This window comes from Hylobates moloch, unplaced genomic scaffold (assembly GCF_009828535.3).
Source record: "Hylobates moloch isolate HMO894 unplaced genomic scaffold, HMol_V3 SCAFFOLD_2, whole genome shotgun sequence".
NCBI lineage: Eukaryota > Metazoa > Chordata > Mammalia > Primates > Hylobatidae > Hylobates > Hylobates moloch.
In genome coordinates this window covers 133914670-133935246 of record NW_026652277.1, presented here as the reverse complement: position 1 = coordinate 133935246, position 20577 = coordinate 133914670, and the positions used below count along the sequence as shown (strand labels likewise).

Genomic DNA, 20577 nt, shown 5'->3' with positions numbered 1-20577 from the left:
CATAAAAAACAGTAAGATAATGTCCTTTGCAGGGACACAGATGGTGCTGCAGGCCATTATCCCTAGCAAACTAATACAGGAACAGAAAACCAAATACTGCATGTTCTCACTTATAAGTAGGAGCTAAATGATAAGAAACCATGGACACATAGAGGGGAACAACATACACTGGGGTCTTTCAGAGGGTGGAGGGTAGAAGGAGGAAGAAGATCAGGAAAAATAACTAATGGGTACTAGGTTAATACTTGGGTGATGAAATAAACTGTACAATAAAGCCCCATGACACAAGTTTACCTATGTAACAAATCTGCACTTGTACTCCTGAATTTAAATGTTAAAAAGAAGTATTTGTATTGGCAAAAGACAGGAAATAACAAAGATGTCCATCTATAGGGCAATGGTTGAAAAAACTGTGGTGCATCTATACAATGGAGTACTATGAAGCTGTAAAAAGGAATGCAGACCATCTTTACACAATGTTATGCAATGATCTCCAATATAAACTGTTACCTATAATAAAGCTTCAGGTCAGGTCAAGAAAAACTGAGTCATTTAAAAAATAAAGTATGTACACTGTGATGCCATTTACTTAAGAAGTTGGGAGGGATATAAATGAATAACACATTTTTTAATTAAAAGGATAAATCAAAACAATGTTTTAAAAATGGTGACATATATAGAAGGAAGGTGAAACACAGAGTGGATAGGTCAGTAACAGAGGCTACCCTTCTCTGAATATTCCTTGTTTTATAAATTTGACTTCAGAAATATACGATGTTTGCTGGAGCTGGCTTATATTGGCTTTTGGTGAATGTTCAGGTATTTTGTGATTGGGTTGTCTGGAAACTGACCATACCATGGAGATCAGCAAACACATCTCCTTCACCCTCAAGTTGGTTGTTAAACATATATCCGAACACCAGAGAAAACATATGTACTTTATGAAAGTATAAAAAAAATTAAATTTAAAAAGAACATTCCTAAAAATTGACAGCAAAATGAAACAAACCTAACAGTGTATTGAGTGGGTAGTATTACCACATTGAATCAACTGTGTCACGTGACTTTACAGCACAGTAATGTGGCTCTAGTGAAAATACCAAAAGAATTGCAAACATAATCAAACGGCTTATATTTTTTTTTCAATATTCTGGTATGAATATTGGTATTTTTATTTTGAGAAATTGTGACTATCATGGAATAAACAAATGAATAACTATATTACTGGCATGAGTACTGGGGTTTTTAGCATGGGACCAAGGAGCTACAGATACAAGATTGAGGTCATTAAGTAAACACCTGTGGTCCTGAATGTGCATTGGCTACATCAGTAAAAAGTTATCATATATCTTATATTTAATGAACATCCTGTGCACACATTTCTTAGCTCTGTTCACTAGAGAGAATGACCAACCCAGAAGCAATGTGCCCAGGACAATGTGCCCAGGACCCAGACATCCAGGCACTCAGACTGTGGTTTCTATTTCCCACAAAAGAAACCAAGAGTCTGTGGAGAAATGTCTTATTGTAGATCTGGGCCACGAAAGGTATAAAATATTAGAAGGAAAGAAGCTATAAAAAAAACTACAGGGATCATGGTCAAAAGAACTCAGGAGCCAACTGGAGGAGGAGAGGATCTCATTGGCCAAAAATGGGGAAAAAATTCTGAACAATAGTAAGATTAATAAGTGCCATGGACTGAAACACATACATTATAAACTCAATGTTTATAATGATACTCAAACACACACACCTCCCTCACTATACCTGTGGAGGATGCTAGGAGCAGCTTATTGTTCTAAATGCTGGTAAAGGCATTTCTCCTGCTTTTTCTATACACACTGTACTTCAGGGTAACCAAATAGTTGATGAAGGGGTGTTTTTCTTTATAGAAAATATCCTAGCTAATAAATAAAACTGATAAAATCAGAATATCATTTTATAACCTATAATAAAATATTGACTGTAGGCAATTACCAATGTCCAGTAACACCAAAGAGACACCAGCAATTAAGGGCTTCCTGACAGAAGTATATCATACCACTCTCTGTAAAGTGTTCTTGCCAAAAAATGTATTTGTGTGTGCTGTATCTGTGTGAATGAATGTATCTCAAACCTGAAATCAGATGAAAACTCTAGATTTAACTATCAATCTCAACAGCAGCAAGTTAAGTGACAACAAATTCTAGATCATAGGAAATTGTATGAGACAGATGACATGGTTTTTCAACAAATAAACTGCAAGGAAGTAAAAAGTGACACAAGACACCTAGAGTAACAGGTACTTTAGTCCATTTTACACTACTATAACAGAATGCCACAGACGGGGTAATTTATGATGAACAGAGCTTTATTCGGCACACAGTTCTGAAGGCTAGGAAGTCCCAGAGGATGGCACCAGTATCTGGAGAGAGCCTTCATGCTGTAGTATCGCATGGCAGAAGGCAGAGGGAAAAAAGAGGGCAAAAGTGTGCAAGAGAGCAAAAGGGGGCCAAGCTTGCTTCTATATAAAGCCCACTCTCGCAACAACTAACCCATTCCCACAATAGTAACATTAATCCATTCATGAGGGCATAGTCCTCACAACCTCATCACCTCTTAAAGATCCCACTTGCCAAAATGGTTACATTAAGAATTAAGTTTCCAACACATGAACTTTGCGGGATACATTCAAACCATGACAGCAGGGATATATGAATCAACCTAATTTCAACAAACAATTTATCAATCAATAAAAAATACATGTGGATATGTATGTATGTGTTTCTATATAATATAGACGTGTATATATATGCTTGTGTGTATACATGTCTATATATGTATGTGAACTACAGGATTTGATGATATTAAGAAATGGCTGATTTTTTAATATGATGATGACATTGTTTTAAAGAAAAAAGACTCCTTATCTTCTGGAAAAATATACCAAAATATTCACAGGTAAATTGGTACAATATATGGGATTTACTTCAAAATTTGGAGGAGTGGTGAATGAAAGGAGAATTGAGTGACAGTGAGTTGAGATCAGCTTGAATGACAGGCATATAGGCATTTATTGTAACTATTCTCACTACTTCTATAAAAGACAAGTTTTCTGTAAAAAAGTTTAAAAGGCATATGAACACAAATAACAAAAAACAATGTAACTAATATTAACAAGCTGGTAATAGAACACTGATATCAGACTATACATTCTAACTTAGGAGGCCATCATGATCACCTGAGGAGCTTTATGAAAATATAGTCTTTGAACCACCACTATCCTAATGAACCTCAAAGGCTGAAGGAATTGTGCCATTTCCCTCAGGACAGCAGGAGTGGAGAAAAGAGGCTGAGAACCACTGTGTAAACACTTTAAGGGTATAGAATATATATTATTCACCCAGTATTTATCTTAATGTCTAACACTTAAGAAGCACTTAAGAAACATAACGTGAATTAATTAACGATCCACAGATGTGCAAATGAATAGGCAAGCTTAATAGTAGCTAATTGCTAGATGTGAAAAAAATCATTATTCATATTTGATATTTTAAAAAATTACTCAGGTTACAGAGTTTAAACAGTATGGCTCTCTGTTTTGAGTGGAATGGGTTTCCTTCATAAAGCCACAGACTAGTCACTTCAAACAGCTGCAAGTAAACACGCAGAGTAAAAATAGTTTTAAACACACAATTGGGTGGGGTGTGGCTAGAAAATATTCTGATTCTACAATCTGTTTTGGACAAGAGAGTGCTTCTTATGTGACTAACAAAGCAAACAGCAGTCAGATTCCTTGTGCTGAAATAAGTACACTATTTGCAAAAAGGGTTGAATGTCCAAGGCTTATTCAATAAGGACACCACATTTTCCAAAACTAAAGGGGAGTATAGAATGACAAATACCCACATATATTTACATATCCCTAAAAGAAGACACACAACCTCCTGGTATGGATTTTTTTGTGTCTCTAATAAGTACTAACTGGAGCCAAGTCTACCATCTGACCATGGAGAACAGCAGAATACCTCAAGCACAGGAATAATCTAATTTTAAAACTGGGAGGAGCTTAGAAACCACCTAGTCCAAACTTTTCATTGTGTTGATAAAAAAACAGACACCCAGAGGGGTTAAAGTGAAAGGCTCTGAAAATTGTTGCAATAGCCACAGATGAACAAATGGTATACACAGGGGCATAGCACTATGTATTAAGAGCTGAGAATTAGTCTTCTGAACGTTCACATGAATGACAACTAACAGGGTATCAGTCTCAATTATAAGCAAATAGCAGTATGTGTGTGCATGTGCATCACCATATATACACACAAAATATTAAAATATATATTTTTAATAATTCCTTTCAAAACAAATTCAACCCAGCATTCAAAAGCATCCATAAAGTTACCTCACCTACTTTTTCAAAATTGTGTCCAAATGAGCCATAAGGCAGAAGGCAGGTGTTTTCTCACACTTATCTTTTGTAGTCTCCTACAGATGTAGCAGAGTACATATTATAATTACAAAAGCGATTCCATATATAATTTCCAAATGATGAAATAATAATTATAATATAAACTTTCCTATTTTGTTATTCTGAACTGCTATAAGAAACATATTTTATATGTATCTGTGAGTATTATACAGAGACATGTATAACAATGTAAATTTTTTTAATATGGCAATCAATAAAATGCTTAAAAGCAAGAGGAGAGAGGCAATGAGATGCCTTATCGATTTATATTTCCATAAAGGGCTATACAAGGCTTTGTTTAAAATACAGAAAATTGCTTGCAGGGGAGGGAAAGGGACAAGAAAAAGGACAAAGCTTTAGTTCATTCACTGGTCAAACTTTCAACTATTTCAATTACTGATTAGACCTGAATCCATACTACTTTAATTCTGTGGAGGTAGAAAAATGATGTGTCTATGCCTGTGCATGGAATTGTCCTCCTCAACCAGTTCACCTGCATAGTCAATTTGATTTTGATTCAAAATGATGAAATTAAATAAGATAAAAAATTTGGACTCTCAACTTCCCATCTTTATTAGATTTTTTAGGATCCTAAAAACTGATTTTAAAGGTTTCCTAGTATTGTTAAAGACTCTAACTACCGAAATTGACAATAGTGTTTACTTCCACCTTTGAGGAAAAGTATTTCTAATTGGGATGATTCCTAACTGCAAGTTAAGCCAATAATATTTTTTTTAAGCTGAAAGCAAAGTTTGAAAATTTTTTTCTCCTGAAATAAACACAGCAATCTTATGTAAATTAACATAATATGAGATTGTCAAATTAAGGGGTTTTTGCAAATTCTACTGCAACTCTAAAGTAAACCCAAATTTAATCAAGACAATCTGAAGTCATTTACTGAATACAGCATAGTGTTGTGAATAAGGGGTCTAAATCCTTCAGGATAATTATATTGCTAACTCTACTATCAAATTCACTCTACTATTCAAATTTTCCCTGTCTGAAAAAATTAAAATATTTAATATGCTATCATATTTTAAATTTCTCATAACTTCTGAAGGCTTACACTAAAATTCTGATATGCAAAACAGCATACCTACATTTTCACCATTTTGTTTCTTTTGCTTAAGCCTAAAAGTAATTAAGAATTGGGGTCAGCTATTTTCACAAAAATTTATGAACATTAATAGACACATTGGTAACTTTATGTAATAACTCAATAATTTAGATGATGGTTTAAATCCAGTACCCCCTTCAAGGAATTCTTTATCCGCTTTTATGTACTACCACATATTATATAACATCAACCAATTAACATAAGAATGTACTTTTCAAAAATAAAAAGGGGGTATCATCATTCCATCATGAACCAGCCTAAACACTAGAGTATTAACTAATAAAATAAAATCACAGAAAAAGATAGTCCCTGGTTAAAACTATTAATATATATTTAAGACAAAGGGTTTATTTTTCAGTAAGAAAACAAGGAAAAGGAGAGCCCAGCCTGATCTTGTGTGCCTGCCCAATAGAACTTTCCACCATAATTAGTGCTTACCACCTTTGAGGGGAGGAGCTTAAGCTCAGGGTAACCTCATGTAGTAAGGGAAAAACAGTATAAATACCACTGAGCAGCTCTGGAGAGGCACCTTCTGCACTGCTCACCTGGGCAGAGGAGGCTTCAGAAAGCTGCCAAGGCACCATCTCCAGGAACTCCCGGCACGCAGGTAAGCATACGCTCACTGGTGGACTTCCATGTTAATTTGCTTGGAAAGAAACTTTAATAATTTAAATACTTGAGTTTTCTCAAGTATTAGAAGTATTAAAGTGATTTAAAAAAATGGGTTTCTACTAAAATGCACTCAGAAAGTTCTTTTTGCATCAGTCTATAGATGATAGTCCTAATAAAACCATATTGTAAAAATTTGCCCTAATCCGAATTTCAGTGTATTTTGAAATTATTAGATATTTCAGGCTATGTCAAAGATCCTGGGTTAATACAGACATCCAATCCTAATTTGTTTCTTTTTCTTTAGGTAAATCATTTTATTTTCACTTGATTACCTGAGTATAGCTTCCAAAAATAACTAAGACATATATTCACATAACTAAAAAATGATCTCTCATTTATGGCACATATTAAAAATATACAGGATAGGTTAAAAAAGTAGATAACTGTATAAAGAACTCATCTGTGAAACATGAGAAAAATAAAATAAGTTAATAACAATGCTGTATAAAGTTATTCTTTCCTGTTTTTCAGAATCCATCTGAGAATATGCTGCCACAAACACCCATTTTGCTGCTAGTATCCTTGAACTTGGTCCATGGAGTGTTTTATGCTGAACGATACCAAACGCCCACAGGCATAAAAGGCCCACTACCCAACACCAAGACACAGTTCTTCATTCCCTACACCATAAAGAGTAAAGGTAACCTGAACTGTATATTTTGCTCTATTAACAAGTTGGTTGTTGCTTTCTATAATCTTAATAATCTCTTTAACAAAATGCATTTAACGTCGGTGTTATTGTCAAACTTCTGAATTAGCCCAAATTATTACAACAAAGTAATCTGTGAAAAAAGTAGAATAAGAATATCCAATTAGTAGAAAGGATATACTTGAAAATATAGTAGAAAGATATACCTGCAGAAAATTAGAACTTTTGTGTGTAGAAATTTTTTTCTCAGATGCTGTTTTTACACAAATAACTGCATGTAATCCAGAAATCTTGATCTAATCAAAACTAATCAAGTTTAAAAATTTTAAGCTAAAAATAACTGCCAATTGTACAAAGAAGATAGCTGGTTTATTTAGCTGAATACTTAAACATTTACTTTTAAAACTAATTCAACTAGCCCACAAAGAGATATAAAACCGAGTCTTATCAAAAAAATCTGATGCCCCCCCCCAACAATGAACAAATGTAATTATGAGAATTGTCAAGCAGGCAAATGAAACTGCAATTCTCATAGTTACTTATACATTTTGAATATAGTTTAGCGGTAAAATGCAGAGACTTAACTATAATGCATAAGCTGTGTGACCTGAGGTAAGTTACTTGTCCTCCCATGCCTTAGTTTCCTCATTTGTAAAATAAGGAGCAGCTATCTCAAGGGCTGCTGCGAAGTTTAAATGAATTAATACCTGTAAAGTGCTTTAAGTGTTGGTATTACTTCTACTACTACTTCTGTTACTCCTAGTTTTACTTCTACTACTTTTAGCTACTAATATAGCCTTCAATAAGTTAACTTTCTTCTTGAATCTGTTGCTTATCTGTCCAGTTTTCTTGGTTACTCTTTGAAGATTACTGAGATAATATATGTAAACCACTAAGATTCTCAAAGAAGGGCAACTTCTAGGCCTCATATTCACTAATTTTATTTAATAGCAACTGACACGACTGCCTATAAAATATCTACAGAATAATATAAACTGACTGTAGGCTTCAAACTCCCTTTCCACAATTTTTTAATTATATATTTTATACTGTAAATAAAGCTAAGGATATTTGTTATAAACTTTAAATATTATGCTTTTGGGAACAACCATTTTGAGCAATGAAACTTATAGAATTGTCTTTTTAAGAAGAAAGATGGAATTTAAAATATTTCACAAAAGGAAACAATATTTGAAAATAAATGCACAGGTATACAACAGATACTTTTGAATGTCTCAAAATATAAATAAAAAATTTAAAAGTTAAAAGCTAGTAAAGAAAAAAATAAAAGACAAAGGGACCTTCTGCTTTACTTGAAGCAACAAACACAATTTGAAATGCTATGACAAACAGCACTGGATTCAATAGTTTCCATGATCACAAAATCAGACTTTTTAATACCTTAATAAGAGCATAACAAAGTCTTGAATTAAAAAGAAGATGAACTATTTTAGAAGGTTAAAAATACTTTGATCTTCTCTTAATATACACCATTATCTTGGCTACTTTTGCAGAACAAATGAAAATATCTTAACAAATGAAAAGTTCAGAAGCTGTATTTAAACTACTAAATCCACCTTAGTCTCTTTTTAGATAGACACTCAACTACATTATCATCCATTGGCAGGCATTAATGCACCATAACAAACACAAAAGCCCACAGTCTATACAAGTAAAACATTAAGTTGATAACAGAAATTCAAACAGTTATTATATGATTCCTAGGCATATCTATCAAACACAGGTTAAAAAAGAGTTCTGTCAAAACATACTAAATTATGCTGCAGAGGATTCCACAGCTGGTGGGCAGATGCACGTGCCACATTCTGACACAACCAATCACAATTTCAGTTTGTGGCATTTAAAAAACTTAATAGTAGTAAGTAGTCGTTTTACCTTGAGGATTGTGCCACCCTAATCTTGAATGAAGAAAATTTTTTCAGATGACAACCTACAAACAGGGGCTGTCCCCCAAGTATTCAATAGAAGTCAAATTCTTTCTTGCACTGAGAAGTTGAGGACCCATTAGGACAACATTCCAAGTGACAAAGTTCGCCTTGTCACTGGAGTTCCAGCCTCGGATGATGCCCAATGCGCTCATTTCCATTGACTTGTTTCTCCTCTTTAACAGTAAAACAGATTTCCAATCAGACTAAGACAATTATTTTTAGTGTGAACATGACCCTTATAATCAGATTCTGAAGCAAACCTCAATCTAACATAGTTGGCATTTTAAAAAATACACTATTTTATTCCTCCAACCCATTAAAAAATTCCTTATTTATTCCTCTATTTGCAATATATCAATATCCACTTATACATAATATAATCATGTATGTACACTGCAATCAATGAAATATTTAATATATGGAAATCTTTTACATAAATTAATTTTTCTCACAGTCTTTTTCCTGATGTTATTTTCTGAAAATCCATGGGGAAAGCTCTATGTATTTATTAATAAATGTTTTCAAATTGAAATATAACTCTAGTACAAAAAATACCTAAATCTAAAACAACTATTTCCCTATTTCAGCATATCTATTTTAATGATTTGCTCTGCATTTATATACACCAAATGTTTTCCAAATCTCAGAAACATCTCTACCCTGTGCTTTCCCCATACTTGTGGCCCAGCAGCATTTTTCACATCACAGGCACTATGATTTTTAGTTTAAGTTTAGTTTATCAGGTCAAGTGAACTCACAGCTCTATGAAATCAAACAATATATATTTGTATTTAGGTAAGTACTTTAATACTATTTTATGTACCTCACCTATTACGTCTAATTCTCTAGTTCTTTGTTTCAATTTTAAGTCAATAATGGAAAGTATAAGAGCTCAGAGTATATTCTGAGGTAAAAGTAAATCAACCAAAATCTAACCTGTGTTCAGCAGAGGCATGGCAGATGTAAATCAGCATTAATTCTGTTTCTCTTTTATGTCTGACAGGGTAGCTTTGGGAGGGAAAATTTTTATAGTTCTTAAAACATTTTCTCACTTATTCTGCACTAGTCTTTTCCTGCCTTTTCTGTACATGATTTTCCCAAAATAAATGTACTAAATTTACCTCCACTGCACTTATTCTAGAGGAATTCTTCAATCCTAGCTCATTTTCATGAATCACTGTCATGGGATAAAAGTATTATGGTAGCCATGGTTTTGTGAAACCATCTTTTCCAACAGAGTTTTTTAAAACAATACAAAACATATAATCTAAAACCATTTCAGACTGTTCTGTCTACATGGAATAAATGACGCTGAAATATTGTGTCCCAATTCATATTTTGAAAGGCAATGATTCTCTTTAATGTCACTAACCATCCCCTTCTATGGGTGGGTGTGTTGGGTGTGTCTTTTAGGTATAGCAGTAAGAGGAGAGCAAGGTATTCCTGGTCCACCAGGCCCTGCTGGACCTCGAGGGCACCCAGGTCCTTCTGGACCACCAGGAAAACCAGGCTACGGAAGTCCTGGACTCCAAGGAGAGCCAGGGTTGCCAGGACCACCAGGACCATCAGCTGTAGGGAAGCCAGGTGTGCCAGGACTCCCAGGAAAACCCGGAGAGAGAGGACCATATGGACCAAAAGGAGATATTGGACCAGCTGGCCTACCAGGACCCCGGGGCCCACCGGGACCACCTGGAATCCCTGGACCGGCTGGAATTTCTGTGTCAGGAAAACCTGGACAACAGGGACCCACAGGAGCCCCGGGACCCAGGGGCTTTCCTGGAGAAAAGGGTGCACCAGGAGTCCCTGGTATGAATGGACAGAAAGGGGAAATGGGATATGGTGCTCCTGGTCGTCCAGGTGAGAGGGGTCTTCCAGGCCCTCAGGGTCCCACAGGACCACCTGGCCCTCCTGGAGTGGGAAAAAGAGGTGAAAATGGGGTTCCAGGACAGCCAGGCGTCAAAGGTGATAGAGGTTTTCCAGGAGAAATGGGACCAATTGGCCCACCAGGTCCCCAAGGCCCTCCTGGGGAACGAGGGCCAGAAGGCATTGGAAAGCCAGGAGCTGCTGGAGCCCCAGGCCAGCCAGGGATTCCAGGAACAAAAGGTCTCCCTGGGGCTCCAGGAATAGCTGGGCCCCCAGGGCCTCCTGGCTTTGGGAAACCAGGCTTGCCAGGTCTGAAGGGAGAAAGAGGACCTGCTGGCCTTCCTGGGGGTCCAGGTGCCAAAGGGGAACAAGGGCCAGCAGGTCTTCCTGGGAAGCCAGGTCTGACTGGACCCCCTGGGAATATGGGACCCCAAGGACCAAAAGGCATCCCAGGCAACCATGGTCTCCCAGGCCCTAAAGGTGAGACAGGGCCAGCTGGGCCTGCAGGATACCCTGGGGCTAAGGGTGAAAGGGGTTCCCCTGGGTCAGATGGAAAACCAGGGTACCCAGGAGAACCAGGTCTCGATGGTCCTAAGGGTAACCCAGGGTTACCAGGCCCAAAAGGTGATCCTGGAGTTGGAGGACCTTCTGGTCTCCCAGGCCCTGTGGGCCCAGCAGGAGCAAAGGGAATGCCCGGACACAATGGAGAGGCTGGCCCAAGAGGTGCCCCTGGAATACCAGGTACTAGAGGCCCTATTGGGCCACCAGGCATTCCAGGATTCCCTGGGTCTAAAGGGGATCCAGGAATTCCCGGTCCTCCTGGCCCAGCTGGCATAGCAACTAAGGGCCTCAATGGACCCACTGGGCCACCAGGGCCTCCAGGTCCAAGAGGCCACTCTGGAGAGCCTGGCCTTCCGGGGCCCCCTGGGCCTCCAGGCCCACCAGGTCAAGCAGTCATGCCTGAGGGTTTTATAAAGGCAGGCCAAAGGCCCAGTCTTTCTGGGACGCCTCTTGTTAGTGCCAACCAGGGGGTAACAGGAATGCCTGTGTCTGCTTTTACTGTTATTCTCTCCAAAGCTTACCCAGCAACAGGAACTCCTATACCATTTGATAAGATTTTGTATAACAGGCAACAGCATTATGACCCAAGGACTGGAATCTTTACTTGTAGGATACCAGGAATATACTATTTTTCATACCACGTGCATGTGAAAGGGACTCACGTTTGGGTAGGCCTGTATAAGAATGGCACCCCTGTAATGTACACCTATGATGAATACACCAAAGGCTACCTGGATCAGGCTTCAGGGAGTGCCATCATCGATCTCACAGAAAATGACCAGGTGTGGCTCCAGCTGCCCAATGCCGAGTCAAACGGCCTGTACTCCTCTGAGTATGTCCACTCCTCTTTCTCAGGATTCCTAGTGGCTCCAATGTGAGTACACCCCACAGAGCTAATCTAAATCTTGTGCTAGAAAAAGCATTCTCTAACTCCACCCCACCCTACAAAATGCACATGGAGGTAGGCTGAAAAGAATGTAATTTTTATTTTCTGAAATACAGATTTGAGCTATCAGACAACAAACCTTCCCCCTGAAAAGTGAGCAGCAACGTAAAAACGTATGTGAAGCCTCTCTTGAATTTCTAGTTAGCAATCTTAAGGCTCTTTAAGGTTTTCTCCAATATTAAAAAATATCACCAAAGAAGTCCTGCTATGTTAAAAACAAAAACCCAAAAGCAAACAAACAAAAAACCATCATTAAAAAAAAACAGACACAGAGCTCTAAGTTATGTGAAATTTGATTTGAGAAACTCGGCATTTCCTTTCTAAAAAAGCCTGTTTCTAACTATGAATACGAGAACTTCTAGGAAACATCCAGGAGGTATCATATAACTTTGTAGAACTTAAATACTTGAATATTCAAATTTAAAAGACACTGTATCCCCTAAAATATTTCTGATGGTGCATTACTCTGAGGCCTGTATGGCCCCTTTCATCAATATCTATTCAAATATACAGGTGCATATATACTTTTTAAAGCTCTTATATAAAAAAGCCCCAAAATATTGAAGTTCATCTGAAATGCAAGGTGCTTTTGTCAATGAACCTTTTCAAACTTTTCTATGATTGCAGAGAAGCTTTTTATATACCCAGCATAACTTGGAAGCAGGTATCTGACCTATTCTTATTTATTTAACACAAGTGTGATTAATTTGATTTCTTTAATTCCTTATCGAATCTTATGTGATATGATTTTCTGGATTTACAGAACATTAGCACATGTACCTTGTGTCTCCCATTCAAGTGAAGTTATAATTAACACTGAGGGTTTCAAAATTTGACTAGAAGTGGAGATATATTATTTATTTATGCTCTGTACTGTATTTTTATATTGCTGTTTAAAACATTTAAGCTGTGCCTCACTTATTAAAGCACAAAATGTTTTACCTACTCCTTATTTACGATGCAATAAAATAACATCAATAGATTTTTACGCTGAATTAATTTGAAAGCAGCAATTTGCTGTTCTCAACCATTCTTTCAAGGCTTTTCATTGTTCAAAGTTAATAAAAAAGCAGGACAATAAAGTGATGGGTGGCTTTTACAATTGTCATGGATATGTCCCTATATTGAGGATGCATCTTTATTCCCACAGACCCAACCACTCAGTGTTGACTGTGAAGAGGTACCCACAAAACCACATGCAATCTGAGTCAGGGTCAAGGGCTGATGACTAGGGATAAAAAAATGACAAAATCACCCCAAAGTTGTAATTTTCTCCTGGAAGGGAAAGAAGCAGGTGACAGAGAAATATGCAGTTTGAACAAATATTCTGCAGTTACTATTTATTGTCTTGACATGTTTTTAGTTATAATATTTAAAATTGTTCTGATGGCTTGAATTACATTTTAAAAAGGCAAGCAATTTTTTTTTTTATGTCAATCAAAAGGCAACATTTTTTCCAAGCTGAAAAATACTACTCTTGAGCATCCATCATCCTATTAGTTGAATCAGGACAATGTGGCTCAAGTCACTGAGGTAACATACTATAAAGGCATCTATTTATTCCTTAGAAGCAATCTTGTCTAATCCAAGCAAAGCTGTGATTGGAAAGGTAAAACTCTGGGCTCAAGATGGGTGATATCTCTGCCCTCACTCTGGGTCAGCCAGTTTTGTTCCCAGCAACAAGAACAAAATTTCTGCCGGCAGACATTTTGCCCACCTGTCTATAACTACTACACTAATGGTTACAAGTCACCAACCCTCATGCCCAAGCCATGAAAAAGCAAAACTGGACTTCAATTCTAGGGAACTCACAGAATGACCCTCGTGGCAGGCATGGTAAAGGCGAGTGTAACAGCACAGCTTGGAATATGGGCAATTATAGCCATGAAAGAAGCACAAATAAAAGGACCTCTGAAAATGTAGGCAGAACCAACTTTATAATAATATTTAAGCTCAAATTAAATCCTAAGTAAGATACATAGCAAAGTACCTACTTTCCAACTAATTCACTAGACAAACATAGCTTAACAAACATGTATTAGAAGGCCCCTCTTCAAGATACTCACCCTTAAAAGCTGACATTTTATAATTGTGTTGTATAGCAGCAACTATATCCTTCCAAAAATCAAATGTTTTTTGACCATTGTTCTGCTGAAAAAGTAATTCCAAATGTAAGAAATGCAATAATTCAGTTTTTAAGCATAGTGAAAAATGCTGGCAAACAATTACAATGCAGATAGCCCTTGACTTAAGATGGTTAGACTTATAATTTTTTTATTTTATAATGGTGCAAAAGTGATGAAGATTCACTAGAAACTTAACTTCAAGTACCCATACAACTATTGTTTTTCACTTTCAGTACAGCATTCAATAAATTACACGAGCTATTCAATACTTTATTACAAAATAGGCTTTCTTTTCATGACTTTGCCCAACAGTAGGCTAAGGGAAGTGTTCTGAGTATGTTTAAGATAAGCTAGGTTAAGCTATGATGTTCAGTAAGCTAGGTGTATTAAATGGATTTATAGTATTTTTGACTTAACGATGGGTATATCAGGAAAAAACTCCATCATAAGTTAGGGAGCATCTGTATTACTATATTCTGATAGAAGTTTATATTTTACAAAACATAATAACATTATCATTCTTCTAAATGTGATTTTAAAAAGAAATCTTCCATGAAAATCACTGCCACATATACACATACATATTACTAAATATTAATATAGATCATATAGCCCAAATAAAAATTTCCACTCATTATAAAGTCTAAAAATTATAGAATATTTTTAAACACAGCAAATTCACAGTGTTATATAATTTCTGGGATATCAGAATGTGTTACATAACATACTGTGGCATCAATGGGACTAAGAAGACTGATGCCCTAAAACCCCAAAAGCTAGTTACTTTAGAATTCAGTGCACACTTAACCTGAATTTCAATATGAAAGAGCTGCAAGTCTCAACAGAAGAGATGAATGAGGTTCCAAATCCAAAATGTAAATTTTTTTCATTAAGATTTTTTTTAATCAGAAAGCAAATAAACATTACATTAAAATACACAACCCTATGATCTTTCGCTTCCTTGGAAATGTTAACCAGTGACCTATCTAAACAAAGACAGACTATCAGATATTTATATCTAATTATACAAACTCCAAAATATTTAAAGACTGATACACTTTGCTTGTAGTAACTACCAAATGAGAAACTAACTCCATCTTGTATTAGTAAGATTTCTACAAACATACCCAAACTATTGCTCAATGGAAACTTTCACAACACATAAATGTAATTCTGATTCACAAATAAAGCATTACCTGTGCTCTATTGTCAAAATGATAGTAATTATTATTGTTATTATTATTATTATTATTATTATTATTTTGAGATGCAGTCTCGCTGTGTCGCCCAGGCTAGAGTGCAGTGGCGCGATCTCGGCTCACTGCAACCTCCGCCTCCTGGGTTTAAGCAATTCTCCTGCCTCAGCCTCCCTAGTAGCTGGGACTATAGGTGCACGCCACCACATCCAGCTAATTTTTGTATTTTTATTAGAGATGAGGTTTCACCATATTGGCCAGGCTGGTCTCGAACTCCTGACCTTGTGATCTGCCTGTCTTGGCCTCCCAAAGTGCTGGGATTACAGGCGTAAGCCACTGCACCTGGCCCGGAAAGTAGTTATTTTTAAAAGACATATGCATAAAGGAAAGTGATTCTGACATATAAATCTGTTTTATGTTCATAGGTCTTAAGTCCTAAGAATAAACTAGCATAACCAGAGATCTATTTAATCTTGATATACAGTACAAAAGAAAAAATTTATATTCATTAAATGATGCTCAAAATGGTGAATTTTTAAATTTCATCCAATTTTTTTGCTTTTATATTATTTAGAATGCTTAAAGACACACTGAATTTTCTTAAACACCTTCAACTTTTTTATTTTGCTAATGAAACTATTTATTCTGCTAAAGAAAATGTTTTTTCCAGATGCAAGTTCTGTATTTCTTTTCTTTTTCTAAACTTTTGCCCCCTCTGCTGGAGAATAGGTTTATTTTTCCTGAGAGAAAAAAAAAGGTCACTGCTATTTAATTTTCCAAAAATATTTGAACCAAATTCACCATGTTTTTCTTTCCCAGTCAGCTCTGAAACCACAAAGAAGAAACTAAGCAAAATCACAACTCAGAAGCAATATATAATTAGGTCCTCCAATTTATGACTGACTACGTATCATAGTTTTAAAAAATGAGTCCCCACTTACTTTTGTTAAATAGTCCACCACCCTGGCACACAGAAGAGCTCCTGGCAGGTCAAAGTAGTTGTCATAAAAGTAATACTTTCCTAAAAAAGAACAAAATTTTAAACTGGGAACAACATAATGCTGCATGTATGTGAAATACACAGGAATATGGCTGAAGAGACACTAGATTTTGTTTAATTATCTGAAGAAGCCTCCATTTCAATTCAAAGTGGCACCATTATTGGCTGTCATTGTCTTTTAAGAAAGATTTAAGCTCTGAGGGCACCACAAGAAAGTTAAAATATGATATCTAGAAGTTAAGCATTGTATTCGAAGACATTTTAGTCATCTTAAAGAATGTAAAAACTAAAAAGAGTATATGCAAAAAATAAAATAGAATATGAAAAAGCCATATGATGTTATCTGTGTCACTGAATTTCAAAACAATCAATTTACCTAACCCTGGAGTACCATGAAGTGCTCCACACAATAGTGCTTTTTCAGATTAGTTGGCTGACCCCTCCTAGAGTACTGCATTCTATTTTTATGCCATTTAAGACAAATTTCAGTATAATGTGAAAAAAACTGGAGTGATAAGTAGAATATAATCATGCCATGTGAAGACACAGTGTGCTTAAAAACTGTAGAGTATAGGACAGGTACATTCCAAGATTTCGTGGAAGAGAGGGATTTGGTTTATTCTCTATGACCTTAAGGTAGAATTACATTTGAGCCCTTCTTTGGCACATGTGACTTTTGGATCTGCTGTCCCTGAACAGACACTTTTGATGACCCATGTCACATCCCCTTGGCCTGTGTCTGATTCCAGCCACTGCTATGCTAATAGCACCATCCCACCTTGGCATAACTGTGTCGATTCTCTTTCTCCCAAAGGCTCTGGAGCACGTGTGGCAAACTTCACACTTAGAACAGGTTCAGGAACCAGTAAAAGAATGCCCTGCTTCCTGTTCCACGGACAGACAACTCTGGGAGGTATTGTCTGCGCTTCTCCTTGGAAGTCCCAGTGGAGTCCAGCAATCATTGTTCCTTCCATGTCTTATCCTCTCATTCCTTCACTCCTGACTACTGGGATCAGGAGTAACCACTGTGCTTTTGAGGGAACCCAACCTCATACAGTTCCCTAGAGAACACTTGATACAAAGAAGAATCAAACAGAACCAATAGGTAAAGCCAGATTTTACATTAATAAGGTGCTTGAATACATCATTATAATCGCCTGATTTTGATTCCCCCCATCCTCTCATTTGTAAGCTATGTATATGAGGTTATGGAACACACTTGTCTTGTTCTTTAGCGTTGACTGGGCACAGTGTTCAGCATATTCTAAACACTCAATAGATGTTTGCTGAATGGAAAGAATGAGTAATCCAATAATCAAATAGATTACTTTGGAATGCAGAAGTATTATAAGGAAATTAGAAGAAAACCACATGCAGAAGCCAGGGTTCTGTTCCTCTGAATATTGTTTTCTGCCTCTTACTTCTTCCTGTAAATTTATTTTAAAATGTATTAAAAAAATCAAAGTTTTCTTTCTGTTAGTTCACAAAATGGCTGTGCCAGTTTGTGTCCATTCCCTCAGTTAAAAATATTTTGGTTGACATAGTTTTCCTGTTTTTCATTGTTTCACAGCTTGAATTGTTAGGGGAATCTCTCAGGCTGTTTTTAATTCCTAAGAAAGGTTAGGATGGCTTTGCCAGTGTGAAGAACCAGTGATTTGGAAGAAAAGGAAGACGATACGCCATGTGCTTTTCTGCCTCTGCTTTGCTATGCTGTAAGACTGCATGACACTCCAGGACTCCCAAGACTTAGGACAGCGGGCAAAGCTTCCCGAGGTTCATTAATCTGCACTTTGTCATATCGCTTGGCCTGACACCAGACTGACCCAACTTCATGGCCAGCTGTCTCAGGCACTGTTGGAGCAGGAAGCATCCCAGCATTGCCAGTTACATACCCTTGCTTTTCTCTTCCCATTCTTCTTCCTTTGTGGGTACTAATAGATGAAATTCAGTCTAAGAGTTGAACTACTGATTTTGAGTAAGGGTTGTGTTCTAATTAAATAATTCAGGGGGAACCTAATGAGAAGAGCTCATTGGTTTTCACCCACCATGCAAGAGGCTAAGGTCATTTGACTGTTGAACTTGGGCTGAATGTCTGCTGTGTGGACACAAGGGCTTGTTCAGCCTTGAGTTGTTAACTGGGCCAGGCTGCCTGCAGTGCCTCACCCAACACCCAAACTCTGATACTATACCACATGAAAGCTGCAACGTCCACCTCTGTATAGAAGAGACAGCTCATTGCTAATGAAGTGATTAGTGAGCCCAGTTCAACAAAACAAGCCTCTGGAGCAAGATCAAGTCCTATAATCATTAAGTTTCACACAGAGAAAAACTGCTCCCCAAGAAGCTACTACCAACCCTACTCCCTTTGTCTTAGTGGCCATGGTAGAATGGCAAATGAAGGACTGAGGGGAAGGGAACAATTTATGTTAACAAAGGTTCTCACTTCTGCAAAGGTGGTATTATCTCCACTCAAAGACGAGAAAACTGATGCTAAGAGTGACCTAGTACCAGACTCACTTTATCGAGCAAATAACAGAGCCAATATGATCCAGGACTGCTTGGCACTAAGCCCCTTGTGATTTCCACTAGACCAAGCCATTTCTGCATAATCTACCATTTGGGGAAGATAAGTTCAAAGGGATTTGCTCTCTGGAGATTAGCTGGCAAGGAACACTGTTCTTATGTTAGGTCAACAACCTGAAAAGAGATTATCAAACAAGTTGTCATTAAACATCTCTACATCCCTCAGTGCTTTAAATTTCCTAAATGTACTGAGAGGGAATGTACTTTACAACTCTGTTCTTAACTCTGAGGATTATACTTAAAGGTAGAAGAAAGCTACAAATATAGAATCAACTGGAGTTCCTGAAAATAAAGGACTTATTTGGCAATATTTACCAAAATTTTAAACCTGTATATCTTTAGAGCAAGTACACTTCTAGGAGTTTATCCTAGATATATGTATGAAAGTGCAAAATATACATTCATGAAAACATCACCACAGGCTTGTTTGTAATGGTGAAACACCAGATACAACATCAATGTCCACTGCTAGGAGCCTGATTAAATATATCATGATACAGGCACTGAATTGCAGAGCATCCCAGCATTTAGAAGAACTAAGTGTACCTAGTGTGTGTGTGCTGATGCCAGAATCTCCAAGATGTAAATTGAAAAGAGTAAGGTAAATACATAATTCCTTTTGTATACCTTTAAAAAATGGTACAGGAGTTGAAGACCATTACTCTTCCTTCTATTCATTTCTATAATATTTAAATTTTCTAACCATGTGCTGAGATTAATATTTAATGTAAACAAACTTTTACTGGGCTGTGGAATCACAGGCCATTTTTTTCCTTCTTTCATACTTCTCTACATTTAAAAAAACTCATATGATTTTTTAAAGGCATTAGCTCTCCCTCATTTTGCAAAAACAATAGGCCTCTATTATGTGTCACAACCTGACCACTGGGCACCTGGATGGGAAACACTTCCCTAACTAACCCAAGTAGGAACAGATAAACTCCCGGGACCATCCTCAGAAGGCTCCTGACCAAGTAAGTGCCAGATGAAGCTACTGATTCCAAGAGGTAGCGCTCTCTAGTGGGCGAAACAGTGAGTAAACAGATGTGTTTTACTGAGTGAATGCTCTTTTAACAGCTGGGTATTTTATTCTTTAAAATACTCTGGATTCTTAATGAATTTCAGAGTGAAACACTTAGCTATGTGCCTGGCTTTTCCAGGAGAGGGGAAGAGCCTGTTTACACCTGCCAGCATCTGGAGAGACAACAGCAGTTCTCAACCATCATTTGAGTAAAAGGCTTTCCTCCCATCTGACTTGATAGGTATACAAAGGCATTCTATATCTAACCCCAACGTGAAATCTTAGTTTCTCCTATCAACTAATTTTATCAAGAGCACTCATATTTCCTGACATTTTCAGCTCACTATAAAAACAAACAAGCAAACAAAACAGAACTCTCAAAAGATAGCAAATGTAACAAAGCAAACACAATAGGAACAAGGAGTAACTGCAACTATTTTCAGG

General features: G+C 36.9%; 2 protein-coding genes across 3 annotated transcripts in view; one reads left to right on the top strand and one right to left on the bottom strand.

The window, feature by feature from the left end:
* Window positions 1-20577, bottom strand: part of NT5DC1 (5'-nucleotidase domain containing 1) — a 139029-nt gene that overhangs the window by 107620 nt on the left and 10832 nt on the right. Inside the window, exons 5-6 of one of the 2 annotated variants that reach the window (XM_032157228.2) lie at window positions 16471-16550; window positions 14274-14358 (exon numbers count right to left, since the gene is read on the bottom strand). In XM_032157228.2, coding sequence (XP_032013119.1) covers window positions 14274-14358; window positions 16471-16550 — 165 coding nt within the window. The remainder of the gene's footprint in view (window positions 1-14273; window positions 14359-16470; window positions 16551-20577) is intronic. The other variant, XM_058435497.1, reaches the window with a different exon arrangement.
* On the top strand, window positions 6095-13306 carry COL10A1 (collagen type X alpha 1 chain). The gene is made up of 3 exons (XM_032157205.2): window positions 6095-6174; window positions 6711-6879; window positions 10251-13306. The coding sequence occupies exons 2-3, from the start codon at window positions 6726-6728 to the stop codon at window positions 12137-12139; spliced, it is 2043 nt and encodes a 680-aa protein (XP_032013096.1). The 5' UTR covers window positions 6095-6174; window positions 6711-6725; the 3' UTR covers window positions 12140-13306.

Bases quoted from the DNA above. Each gene is read 5' to 3' on its own strand.
- COL10A1 (XM_032157205.2), top strand. From the start codon at position 6,726: ATGCTGCCACAAACACCCATTTTGCTGCTAGTATCCTTGAACTTGGTC. The intron at 6,880-10,250 runs GTAACCTGAACT...TGTGTCTTTTAG, and splicing joins CTACACCATAAAGAGTAAAG to GTATAGCAGTAAGAGGAGAG.